General features: G+C 42.7%; 1 protein-coding gene across 4 annotated transcripts in view; it reads right to left on the reverse strand.

Moving 5' to 3' along the window:
• Positions 1-14,388, reverse strand: part of FAM13C (family with sequence similarity 13 member C) — a 247,065-nt gene that overhangs the window by 59,850 nt on the left and 172,827 nt on the right. For all 4 annotated transcript variants that reach the window (XM_075072582.1, XM_075072581.1, XM_075072580.1 and 1 more), the window contains exon 9: positions 6,358-6,448. In XM_075072582.1, coding sequence (XP_074928683.1) covers positions 6,358-6,448 — 91 coding nt within the window. The remainder of the gene's footprint in view (positions 1-6,357; positions 6,449-14,388) is intronic.

The following is a 14,388-nucleotide window of genomic DNA, read 5'->3' on the forward strand; positions in this document are numbered from 1 at the left end:
TAGTAACCTCCTTCCAGCCTGACAGTTCACCCTTCAGTACGACTCGTTGGAGTCTCCCCTTTAACCAATTCCTAATCCACCTTTCAATTTTCATATTCATCCCCATCTTTTCCAGTTTAACTAACAATTCCCCATGCGGAACCGTGTCAAATGCCTTACATGAATCAGGTAGAGCAGAGACTTGAACCTGGGTCTCCTGTCTTCCACATCCCAGAAGGGTGCCAGAAGCACTGGGCTATTGGCTATTCCCTCTCTCTGTGTGCGGGAGTTTTATTGCAATTTTTTTTTTTGAAAGGGCTCGGTTTCGTCCCAACGTGGAGTGGGAACAATTTTGAAATCTTGAAATATTGTGCAGGGCAGAAAAACCATTTTCTCCCCATTTGTACTCACTCACCCACCCCCCCTTAAATAAATCCCTTGGAAAAAGGAACCAGGATGAACAGATTTATCAAAAGATATAAAAGCCATGCAGAGACTATGCATGTCCGGTGCTGACCCATAATTACACAATTTAGGAAAACAAGTAAAATAAAAATGTAAAATAAAGTATTTCAAATGCATTTAATGATGTTAAAAACAACAAAATACTCTATTCCAGAGTTACAGAACATCAGTTGTTAGCTAACAGTATAAGCATTATATAATCTTTTTAATGTATCTCAAAATAAATGATCATTTTACATTTTGTGAACCCACCAAATATAGTATAAGCTGGTTATTTACAATGAAATGTAAATAAAATGAAAAGTTTACACTGTCTTTTATAACTTTCATGGCTATCAACTGACAAAAAACGGGTTATAAGACACACACTATGGAAAAATACATGGAAAGAGATTTCCCCAGACCTACATTTTGCAGAATTTGTAAAGTATGTGAGAGATCCAAATCCTTCCTCCAGTGAAATATGCAGAAAGGAATTTTGAAGAAATGTAGGCTAGGACATTGTACCTGCCTAAGTTATGACTTGCACAAACAATTCACATGTGAAATAAATGGATTAATGAATGCTATATAGCAAAGGTAAGCAACAATGCTATCTTCTGACAGTGAATCCCTTCATTGTCTTAAAAGACGTAATACAGTCACAGTACATGAATCTAACCTATTTTTTCCCCTAAAAAATAATACTGCGGTGTCCTCTGGAATTAATTGTATTAACTCCTTTTAAATTTCACATACTTTTCAAGCTTTGAGAAACATAAGGAACCATTGTGGGGAGGGGTGGAAATAGCCTCTGCTGCTGACCATCTATTAGCACAATTAAAAGGAAGTGTCTTATTCTGAAAACATATTAAGCACTGGGTTTTGCACTGTCAAAGAAAAATGGCAGTGTTAAAATTTTGGCAGGTCCCTGAATACCATAAGGGCAGCAGAAAGATTTCCATATTTTGCACTCTGATTCTGGGGCTCTTGGTGGAGGCTGTTCACAAATCTGTACTTCTGCCAAATACAAGGTGTGATGAAGTGGGAATTTTTTGAAATATTTTTATGAGTTCTGAGTGTGTCTTAGTTTCCCCTATATGTTGCATTGTTGCCTAGGGAAGGGGGTGGGGTGGGGATAAGACTGTCTGTTCTCTGGGTAGGCTAAGGCCATGTCTACACTATCACTTATGACGGCAAAACGTATGTTGCTCAGGAGTGTGGCAAAACAGACCTCTGAGTGACATAGGTTTCAATGGCATAAGTGGTAGTGTGCACAGCACTATGAGGTCAGACTGAGAGATGGACAAAGTTTGAGCAATGGGGTTCATTACAGCTTGGACACCAGGCAACCACAGCACTAGGCCTAGATTAAACACACAAACTGGCCCTAAAAATACCCTGGACTTCTAAATTGGACCTGTGATGGGATGTACCAGGCCCTTCGAGGTGCCCTGCTGGAGGTGCTGCGGTCCTACCACACCCCACCCCATCCCAGAAAAGGAGCAGTAAAGGTGAGTCCTCTTTACCTGGGAAACATCCTATCAAAGCTCAGCAGGCTCAGATAAAAAGAGTTGCAGGGGCTGAGCTACTCAGTTCCTGGCAGGGATCAGAGGAACAAGAAAGATGCTCCTTGCTGGAGCTCCACGGAGAATCAGAAGATGGGTTCTGCTGACATTGGCATTCCGCGAGGAAGAACTTCAGCCCTGAGGTAAAGGTGAAAAGGAAGGGGCTAAGTGGGAAGTGGCCAAGAGAATAGCAGCAGCAACTATTGCAGGAAGAAGCATGTGGCTGCTATTTACAGGGTCTCTGGGTCAGGACTTGGAGTACTGGGCAGGTAGAGGTCCCCCTACTGGCCATTGGCAGGGTGGTCTAATCCCCGAGAAGGGGATAAGGCTTGTTTAGAGGCCCAAGTGAAGGGCAGGGTTTAAAGAGTCTCCAGGGAGAAAGCCCTTGGGACATTGCTCTGTATTAGGGCAGAGACTTAAAGCTAGCCCAGAAGGGGCTGAGAACTGAGCTCAGAGGAATGGCAAAAGACATTACCAATGGCACGGGGACAAGCCCGGTTGGACCTTTTACTGTGGAAGGGGTTTTGCGTTTATGCACATTGATTGTGTGTAACTTGGCTGGATGGCTGAGCTACTGACAAGGGCAACAGCCGTTAGAGGCACCATGAAGAGAGAGACAGAGCGAGTGCAGGTTTGCACCCACCTGGCAAGAGGCACTTGCAAGCGGTGAGAGTGTCCCCCATCACAGGACTCAAGCACAATTTTAGATAGGGCCCATAAAACAGCCCATCGTCAACCATAGCCACAGTCCTAAACTCATGGCATCCTAGCACTAGCCCAAGTTCACAAGCTGGCCCCAATCATAACAATTTCATGCCACAATCCTCTCATCAACTCTATACTCCAGCCTGGGCCCTCAAAAGGATCCCAGGCTTTAGCCCACACTACCAATGAATGGGTCCAATATTTACCTAGCCCAACATTTACCCTAGCCTTTTAACCTTAGTGAAAAATCAAAAGCTAAAACCATCCTTAACCCAAACCAGCAAACTGGCTCCAATCCTACATCTATCCTAATCTGACAAATTTGGTCTAATGTCAGCACTAAACCAGAGCTCATAATCTGACATTAAGCCAAGGGCTAGTAACACAAACAAAACATGCAATATGCCTGATCAATGGGGACATCAAAGCTATCACAGAAACAATTTCAAGTCTGTGTTCTCACATGATGTTCTTAAACAATTAATAAAAAATTATCCACATCTGTTACATGTGAAAAACTATAAAAAAAAAAAAATTCTCCTCTCACCCCTATGGGTGGTATGTGTCTTCCTCAACCTCGGGTCCTCTACCAGAGGCCTGGGAGTTTGAGGGTTCTGCGCAGTATCTTAGCTGTTCCTAGCACTGCACTCTTCTGGACAGAGAGCTCTGATGTTGTTCCTGAGATCTGTTGGAGCCACTCACTCAGCTTAGGAGTCACAGCCCCGAGTGCTCCTACCACCACTGGGACCACTTTGGCTACTGTTGTAGTAGCATTCCATCAATTCCAGGTTCTCTTGTCTCGTGTATATATATATATATATATATATATATATACATATGCATTCAAATATATACTGTGTCAGTGATTGCAAGAATTAGCATTTTTTGTAAAAAATGTGTAAAACTTCTTAGAGTTCAACCACTCACAGTTACATACCCACTCTTTGTTAGCTATGTAGCCACATACTCCAAAGTTATGCTAAGTAATTATTTATATTCATTAATTTTATTTCCTCCTATTTTAATATGTTTGAATTCACGATCATTGAAATTCATCATAGCCTCCTTATACAAACACTGGTTCAAGAAGTTACAGGTTCGTAAGTAAATTTGAACATGCTTGTCCCACACAGTCTTCAGGGACTTATAGAATGAGAGTCACTAAACATTTTGGGATCCCTAGACAAAATTGCTGTCATTAGCATTCCATTGTTTTGCCAGTATGTTCTAGTTAACCTTGGTTCATAAAAATGGTACCTCCATTACTTTTATTAATTGGAATGTGAAATCAGAGAAGTGAAATCTATTACATAATCATATTTATATTACAAAATTATGCATCTGAAATTTTAAATATTGCTATTTATTCACTGAAAAAAATGCAGATTTGGTCGGCCTGGAACAGTTTCTGAATTTGTACTGAGTTCTCTTGCAATCTGGGAGACCTTACTTCCCACTCTTTCTCCACATAAGGCAGAAGGAGAAACTGAACTCAGGTCTCCAACATCCCTGGAGAGTACCCTCACCACCTTACTAAAGATTATAAGGGACTGCAGGTCCTTCTCTCCTCTCCCTCATCATCTCCCTAGCCCATGTGTTTTGGCAATCTAGTCTTCCTTGCCTTCTGGCAAAATGCCCCCAAATTGAAACATTTCAACACAGCTCTACATTTTTTCAACTTTTTGATTTACTGAAACTTTAAAAAAAAAAAAAAATCTTTTGGTTTCACCCAAAACGTATTTTTTTTCAAATTTCAAAATTCCCAATGAACTGAAATATCCATTATTTGCCCAGCACTAAAAATACCCTAAAGGCCAGATTCTGATATCAGTTATCCTGGTATAAATCCACCGACTTCATCCAGATTTACATTGATATAATTGATAGCAGAATCTAGAACACTATGATTACTGTGTTTCAACTGACTGAACTGATGAATTCCACCAGTAGTTTAAGAGAGAAAAAAAAAGGACTAGTGTTGTTTATTTTAAAATAACAAGTCAGTACACAAAAACAGCCAAAAGCAGGTGCTACTGCAAAACAATGTATATCAAATGTATATGAATGCATAACCAAGCTTCCCCTAAAGCACAGGTTGGAAATGACTGAACGGCAGATCATGCTCTATTTGGACTGTGAGAGAAATGCCACATCTTCCAGTATCCTGCAGTGTAAATGTAAATGAACAGATTAATGCTGTACGTGTTATTTGAAGTGAGAGATTTTTAGCAGTTTAAATGCAGTCAGAATCAAATCAAAGGTAAAGGTTGCAGAGTCTTCCACTGAATATCAAGTATTCTCTGATTATGAATTATGAAACCGCAGAAGCAAAATATTTGTGTTAAATTGGAAAACAATAAAAAATTGACCTTGCCAATGAATGGAAGAACCTATGCAGTTTTAGTGCAAACTACAAGACCTCTTTGCCCTGTGTAGCACTTGCATGGTCTCCATTCTTGACTCAAATATACAGGTGAGAAACTAGGCTTGTTAGGAATTCCTACAGCTGTATTTGAAACCTGTTAAGGTGTTTTTCCACCTATGTTGCAGCAGACAGATAAAACACACACACAAAAACAAACAACCTATTCCTAATCAACTCAGAAGTCAATGTTTCACTCTCTTTTTGGCTGCAGTATGTATCATCCTTTGCATTGCTTAGATTTTCAATGGATTAGGGTTATGTGTAACTATTCCTTATTTTTTGCAGTACATTGCCATCATTTGAGAATGTCTAAAGTAGAATAGAGTAATAAAAATAATATGAAATTGTTGCATTTTACAGAAAATCCAAACAAACAACAGCTTCTGACATAAGCTTTTCTGAACTCACCTTTCTTTTATCCAAAAAATTTACTTGCAGAATTAGGTTTAGGCCTCGTGGTACTGACCTATTTGCCTTAATGTGGACCATACACAATTTAAATTTACATATCATTCCTCTGTGTGGTATGCTAGTCTTATTAACTAAGACCTATTTTTCAGAAACAATGATTCCCCTCCTGCCTAAAATCATGATTCAGCCATCCCTGTGATTATAAACTATGAGCAGACAGAAAATGATGCCGAGTGTTAGGGCCATTTATTTGGAAGGATTCATTTCTGTGTGTAGGGTTAAGAAAAGAAAAAGGAACACATCATAATATACAAAATGGACAAGGTAGATTCATGAATGATTAAAATCAACGTGCTGTAAAACTCACCTTCACTATCTCTCTGCTGATGCATTAAATTAAAAGCAATAATAGGAGAAATGAAGTGACATTGCTCTGACAAAAAAAATTGCAAAACAGAATTACATGAAATGGCAGAATATCACACACACAATGCAGACGCAACACAGTAAAGAAATAAAGAAGGTAACTCTCTTGAAAGAAACAAACAAGTCAAACTGAAAAAGAGGGAATCTGGACTCTTAAAATTGCCTGTAAAGCCAAATGCTGTACCTAGGAAAAGTAGAAGATTGCTGCAATTTATTTCTATCCTTGCTAACACGTCTTATCCCTTTGTTTACATTTTTTAGCATTTGCAGCAGCTCACTGCTTCAGTCTTCACATTTCATCCAGGCTGCATTCCATGGGGCTGGAAATATTAGATTATATTGGAACATAAGACTATCTTGTAATTGCAAACGAGGACACATCATGACAGAGCAGCTTACCTCCACAACTGGCCCCATCAGTTTGCACACTGGATTGAATTGAGGAAGAGGCTAGAGGATCCTTGAAAGCCTCCAGCTGAGGAGTTTCTTCCTGGGTTGGCAAAAATGCAGAGCACAAGTCAGTTTCAAGGGCTTGTAGCTTTAACAAAGAATTGTGCAGACAAAAGCAGAACATTGGGCTAGATAGAAAACAACAAAAATACAGTGACACGTCTTCAGTTCACTGAGCCCATTAGCAGTGTCTGCAGAAGGGTGATCCACTAACAGCTCTTAAAGGGATGTGTAAGAGATCAAATTTATATTATTCTATGGGTATCTTCATGTCCTCTGCTTATCTAAATCCTAATTTATATGGATTATTCAACACACGTGGGAATGGTGATTTCGTCAGCAAAAGACAATTTGTTCTAGGAAGCCAGTCTGAGGTGGTGTCTTGTTTCCTTGGTCTTAGAGCAATATGCTATGCAAGCATTTCATTCATTGTGCTGACTTCAGGATCTGATGACATTATGCCCCTCCCAGTTTACCATTCATAAAAAAACCTCTAAAAAACAAAACCTCTCTACAGCATATTGTGAAGTATATTGCAGTGAACAGAGTTACTGAGAGCTATACAGTCTTCCTCAGGATTCTAGGGTGAGGTTGTTTTTTATTTGTTCTTGTACAGACATTTTTTGTAGGGAGGTTGTTGCTGGTTCTATCAGGCTATCCTATCATTTTCCATCATCTGAGAAGGCAAAATTAACAGATCTTTGTCGCTCACTCCAGACAAATCAATGAGGACAAGGCTGCTTATCTATATCAGTACCTTCAGCTACTGTTTCATGCTTGGTCCATTTTTCATTTTACTCTTCAATGCCGAGTGTAATATTCAGCTGTACAATCTGACACAAGCATCTTGCTGTGATGCAAATACTCTGAAAGCCTAATCACCACCTGACTGGATTAAATGAGTCACTCCTGACACTCTGTATGTTCAATTAGCCTCCCTCAAGGGGAATACAGATAGCAATGAAAGATGCAAGAAATTGCAGAGGGCTGTCGAAAAGCTCACATAGTTGAAACACATAAAACCAAGCCCAGTGAAACAACAAGGCACTTGCTGACAAAATCAGCATTGCCCCAGAAATATTTGTCCTCATGCTTATGTATCCTTAATTTTATATCCCTAATTATATCTGCTCAGGGTTATCATGACGTAGATTCTTTCTGAACAGGGATGACCCAAACATTTATGCAAATTATAGCTTCCCCCTGTACCATAATCAGTGATGTATCATGCAAATTAGTAAGTCTATGCAATTTTTATTCTCTTGTGACACAGCCACGTTATAAACTTCAGGTCAGTAGAGTTTTCTGTTAAAGGTACATTTGGGCTGTGGGCAATAAAATAGAAATTTAAGGGAAGATTCGCAGCTCTGATCTCCTCCCTTTGTGGCACTCAGGCAGTGCAAGAGAGTGGAAATTGGCTCCTTGTTGGGTATACCCAGGGAGGGGGAAATCTCCAGCAAGCACAGAACTGGCATAATCTGGGTCCAGGTCTCCCTTCCACAGCCTCTGACTCAGTCTGTGTGTAAACAGGGGATTTGTCCCACCATAGTAGGGAAATTTCTCTATGTACACAGTACCCTGGCTGAATCCAGCGATGAAAGGATCCGAGTGCCCACCTGAATGCACTCCCCCCTGGTCCTGCCCATCTTTACTTTCCCTCCAGGTGCCAAGTGAATAGGACTCACATCACACTGGAAGGACTGAGCCCAGGGGTTCCTGGATATTTATCTCAGTACTCCATGGGCACCTCTTGACTGGGATGCGGGTGCCCTACTGCAGGATATTACTAACTCACTGGTAACCCTTTAGTCACTGCAATTCACTTAAACACACACACAATCCATTTACACCAACATCACTTCTTGGGGATTAAACAACACTGCACAGCATAAACATTGAGAGGAAGTGGCTTGGGTAAGGTTCAATGCAGCAGTCTCTGAAGTGCAGTAAATTTCAGTTACAACAAATGTGCAAGTCCAGTATCTTCTCCCTGGACCTGGATGTGTTGCTGGATATACATGTCAGTGAGGACTAACACATTTTCATTCCTCTCTTGCAGGGTATAGTACATTGCTAAGGGCTGTAACACTGATGCAAATTAAAGGAGCGCTGATACGAAGAAATATGTTATTGGCAGGACATATTGCTTAACCCAGGACTGGACATCACTAACCATCATGGGCCAGTAATAACTTATCTCCAGGGTGCTTGCACAGTGATACCAGCACTCCCAGTTGCCTCACCTCTTCTTCTCTTGGGTCATATAAAACCCAGGACAACACTCCACGGTGAAACTTAAGCTGTTCCCACTGCTGGCTCAGTTTCTTGGATTGTGGGTCTTTGATTCCAAATGTCCAGTTAGATCTAGTTCTCTTTACAACTGCTGCTAGGACTAGTGTGATGTTACCCTGCTGCTGCAGAACCTGAACTTCTTCCCAGGAGTACCTTGAAACCATTAGGTCATTCCTGAAAGACAAAGGATTTCTCCCCCCTCCATTCTGAGAAGTTTTCCTCACATATCAATAACCCTCAGGTTCTGGCTCCTCCAGCCACAGGCATACCCGCACTACATCTTCAAGGATTACTAGGAAATCTTTTTCTAAGTTGTCACAAATAGATAGCTAAGGGTTAATGTTTCTTTTACCTGTAAAGGGTTAACAAAGGGAACCAAACACCTGACCAGAGGACCAATCAGGAAACTGGATTTTCAAAGTCAGGGAGGGGAATTTTGGGGTTCTGAGTCTTTTGTTCCTGTCTCCCTCAGCTATAAGAAGGTTTTCTTTCTATCTCTAATTTATCTGTTTCCAAAATTGTAAAGTACAGAGTAGAAAAACAATATAAGCTTTTATTTATTGTTTGGTTGTTAATTACATTGTGTGTAGCTTGCTGGATTGTATTTTCAAATTGATATTCTTTTGAATCAGGAACGGTTTATTCATTATTTTTCTTATAAGCAATAAGCCTGTATAAGTTGGTCACTTGATGCAGGAGAATATTTTTGATGTCTTTTTTTTTTTTTAAAACTTGTTTGAGTTTTATCTCCTCTTGGGTAGGCCTAAGGAAAATGAAGGGGTGGGGAATCTCTTGTTGTTTAGATCTATGAGGGTTAAGCCTTCCTTGCAGCACAGGGAACTGGGTGGGAGGGGGAAAAGAATAAGAATCATTTCTGTTCCTTGTATTTGGGGTTGCTTCTTGTGAATAGAGGAACATGCTCTCTTGGTATTTGTGATTAAAGAGATTTGCAATCAGTAACTCTCAGGTTAGCCCTAGAGAGGCAATTCTGGGTGGGAGAGAGAGGGGAAGGGAGTGGTTATATTTCCCCTTTGTTGTGAAAGACCTCAGAGTCCTCTGAGTCTGGGTCTCTCCAGGGGAAGGTTTTTGGAGAGACACAGAGGCGGCCAAACCCTTGGATTTTTGTGATGGTGGCAGCGGAATCAAAATCAGCTTGTTATAAGCTGAGGGGTCATGCTAGGGGCACCAGATTCTGACGGCTAAGGTCCCCAGATTGGAAAGTTGCCTTATGATATGAGTGGGCTAGGTGGGAAAGTAAAGAATCCAGCCAAGACACAGTAGAATATTATTTTCTTTCTTTCTCTGCACCTGCTCTTTTAGCAGAGAGAAAGGGGTTTGGGTTTTAAAGTAGCCAGACGTAAGGAAGAAAATTTTCTGCTGCTTGGTGGCTTGCATTTCTAACAAGGCAGCCCATTAAGGTGACATTAAGGTCTTTGTTAAACATAGAATTCCAATTGGAATCCAGTACCCAGCAAACACACACAGGTAAATAAACTGGTTTGACTTGTTAATTTGCATGTTCAAAGGTTAGCTAGAGGAAAAAGTTAAACAAAAAGGATGTTGCTAGGCAAGACTCCAGGAGACAAACAGAGAGCCAGCAGTTTCAGACAATAACACAGGAGGGCCACCCCAACACAAGAAAACAGAAACCTGAGTCCAAGGAAAGCCTAAAAAGGAACTGAGCACTGCAACAAGCCATAGACAATTGAAAAATGAACATGGGAGACGGATGGAACTAATTAAGGACGACAAGAAGCCAATGAGGAGCCATAAAGAGATCAGAAGCCAAAAAATGCAGCTCACGAAAGAAAACTACAAGAAGAGAGCGTGGTCCTACCGACGAGAAATGCGAAAACAACAAAAGAGAAAACTGAATGAGAGGGACAACAAAGAAAGCATGAACTGGAGTTAGCGCAGGCTAGCAAATGCTCAGCCAATCCTAACCCTTCGCCAATACTTCTTTCCACAGCACAAGGAAATTTCCCAACTACAGGCAGGGTGATGACACTAGACCTTCTTAGAAAAACTTTGAAAGAGCCTGCATTGGGTACAGCGATCCCTGAAGACCAGTACATGCTAGAGCTGAGGTCACACCTCAAGTGGACCCTTAGAAGAGTTGCGGATGGAAATGCCAAAGGACCAAATTGAACGATTTTATAAACTGTTTCAAACAAGGCCAGATACAGGAATGGGATAACCCGGATCATGCCGTCGGCGTTTCAGAACCCAAAAGTGGAAACCAGATGGGTCATTCCAAACCGCCTACTTACGTTGGAAAGAATTATAAGGCCTGGAATCAGGAACCAATGTTCAATCCATGACGAACTTTGCACCTAAACCTCATGAAAATGGAGCAGTTTCTTGGATGGTGTTCCTTGAGGACGTACACGGTACATCCAGATGGAAAACCCCAAAAACCACCGAGGCGGGGAATTGGAGCCAAATGGATGGAAAGTGGCAGAAAGCAAGAAACGCTACTGCTAAAGGGAATGAAAACCTCAGGCGGGCACACGACAATAAACCTATAACCGAGGGCAACCCAAAACCACTACAAACCCCAGGGAAGCCACAGACATCTTATTCTTCCACCTCACCAGTCTCCAGGTAACTCACCTCGACCAGTGACCGTCACGCTGGAAGGAGCTATAAGTTGTAACGAACTGACATATAAGGCCAACTGCACAGACACCACGGGTGCAATTCATTACCACCACCATCACACAAAGATCCCAGGCCCAGATACCTCTCAAGAATACCCCTTGGAGCGAAGGGAAAATTGAGAGTGGGCGGAAAAAGCGTACCGCGTAGAGAGGGGCACCAAGTTGTCAGCTATCCACCAATCCTTCGTCGATCCCAACTCATCACCCCAAAGCCAAACTGACCATTTACTCTTTCATGTCACAAGCTGTAGACTTGCCTACAGCTGAACTGCTGGTCCAGTACAAAGCTGGTCAGGAATGTGACTTTTTGCAGTCTATGACCAATTATTCCATCCCCATGCTAGTGTATATCTTTGGCAACCAGGTAAGTGAGCAGAGGTGGGAATGGTTACACGGCAAGCCAAACCAGGCAAGTTGTCCAGACCCATTCCTGTTCCTGAGCCATCCATCAAACCCTGCGTTACCGAAGACCAGGACAGAGTTTAGTGACCTGATCCCCTCCCATTAAGCAGCCACAGGCAACTCCAGTCCCGGCCCGGAACTGGAACAAGCAACCAGCACCAGCAATTGCAACACATCTCACCACCATAGGGGGCCAACCACTGAACTGGCCAGAAGGCAACAGACAACATAACCCCAAAAAAAAGGAGGCCTCAGGGGCCCAAGGAGGGGCTCCGCAAATAAATACCCCCTCCAGGTGCACCAGCGGAGAGTGGTCACCCAACAATAACCCCATCCCCTACATCGCTCAGAGGGACCAAGCCAACTCCACCGTCTGAGAAGAACTGGAGTCCCGCCTCAAGGAACAGTTCCAGACTAGCAGGAAGCAGATGACGCCTCAGAAAGCTTGGGGCGGCGGCACAGAGCGCGCGCCCACCTCTCAGCTCTTCTATCCCCCTATAGACAACTAACAGAATTCTATTCTGTACACAAAGAAATGCAGCTGCACAACAAGTTGGTTGGTTCCAACATAAGTACCGGGGGAAGGCTTAAGCTTAGCCCATGATCATCCCAGTTCCATCTGTGAACAGAACAAAGACAGGTTGGGACAGTCCTTCCCACTGGGAGGGATGGGCAAGGAAGTTGCCCAGTATGTCGTACCTCCAATAGAGTGGGAAGGCCAAAGCATGTGGTCAAGCCCCTCTCCACCACTCCCATAATTAAGGTCCCATTTCACGAGTAGCCTGTGGATTATTCTGGGTCCTTCCCAAGACAAGACGCCCGGGTAAACAACGATACTGATTTGTAACCCCAAACGGAAGCAGTGCTATCACACCTAAAAAGCTGTGTGCCAGGCCCTAACATACATTTTGCCAGGGTAGGTTGGACCCCCGACTATCCTTACAAGATTCAGGATCTACATTCCTGGCAGGCACCATGATAGACCATTACAGTTGATGAAGCAGCAAATGGGAGGTTACACCCTCCAGAACTAACATATGGACTTTGTAAGCAATCTATCCTATATATAACACCCTCCGACACTCTTTAGCCCTTGCCTAGAGAAAACCTAAAGATACTCAGGTAAGAGCAAAAGGCCTGGTATGATAAACATACCAGAGACCGTTCCTTCAGAGAGGAGACCAGGTTTATGATCTTGAAAGGTGCACAAGCCATAAGATGGAAGCATCATGGGAAGGGCCATTCATGGTCCAAGAGCACCTGGAAGCTGTAACTACCTCATAGCATTTCCCATTCCTCCTCACCCAAAGTGTACCATGTAATTCTTCAAACCCTTTTATTCACAGACTTACAGGTCTTGTACATTACAGTTCCAGGGAGGAGATGACGCTGATGGCATGATGCGTGTGCTACTACGAGGAAAAAGACGGTGCGTGAGAGAGGTGAACCTCTCAACAACCCTGAGAACGTCGCAGCGGCAAACAAAATCAAGGAGCTGTGCACTAGCAATTCGCCCCATTGTATCTCAGCCATCCGAGAAAGACGGACTAGAACAGGCATACCACTCCATGAACACAGATAAATGCTCACCATTAAGAAACACCACCCTACCGGGAGTCTTCCTCACACCAAAGCTACATAGAATGGAGATCCGAGATGCTACGAATGGATAATATACGCTCATCTATCACATGGAAATAAGGGCATCCCAGTGTTACTGGTAACCCAACCAAGACTGGGAAAAAATACACATTTTACAGATGGACTACCCGTAAAGCACAAATAGCAGCGATAACTCATACCAGACAACTATCCAATGCAACGCACCGATGCACATTGAGAAGTGGACGTAGCCAGCTTAATCAACTACTAACAAATAGAACTTAACAGGATAAGGGATATAAGGCAAGTACACAAGCTAGATGAACCTGGCCACAAGAAAATGCGTCAGCTCAGTCGTCTCTCCATTGACCGGCGGGCTGATAATGATTAAATGTACATCTATCCTAGGCTGCGAAATGACTCGCCAACACAATTCCAAGAGAGCTGGATAGATGAGCATACTACTAGACAGGACTGGAAACGAATAATGCAATTAGCCTACCTCGTGAATGTGAGACCATTCATATTCAGACTCCTGAGCCGAACACCTAGACAACCTGAGAAGGTCTATAGCGATCAGATCAGGCAGTAAGGAGGACATAACGTTAGCAAGGCAAAAGTGGTCAAATGGCCATAAACACGAGTGACAATTACACTTGCGAACACCAGGTGGGTGACGGAACCTAAACACCCCTACACGGCCAAGCTGTGGAATGCTACTCCAAAGTGCCAGTCCCCATAATAAGAAACAGTCCAATACCTATCTTAGGTTTTGGCCGAAAAATGTACTACGGGCGATTTCAGACCAACAACTACAAGCCAAAATCGCCGACCCACTGCACCAAACCTGACAAAAGCACCGCAAATACAGTTAAGTGGACTGGGCCAGTGTCAGGAGCTTACACAAACTTAACGGCAAGAATGCTCATGTTCTGACCCTTGTAGACAGTGGCCCCAGACTATTGACAAACCATTCCTAGTACCACCGATGGCATCGTGAGCAGTGGGTACCTTTAGGAGCAGT

The sequence above is a fragment of the Chelonoidis abingdonii genome, chromosome 15 (assembly GCF_003597395.2).
Source record: "Chelonoidis abingdonii isolate Lonesome George chromosome 15, CheloAbing_2.0, whole genome shotgun sequence".
Taxonomy (NCBI): Eukaryota; Metazoa; Chordata; order Testudines; family Testudinidae; genus Chelonoidis; species Chelonoidis abingdonii.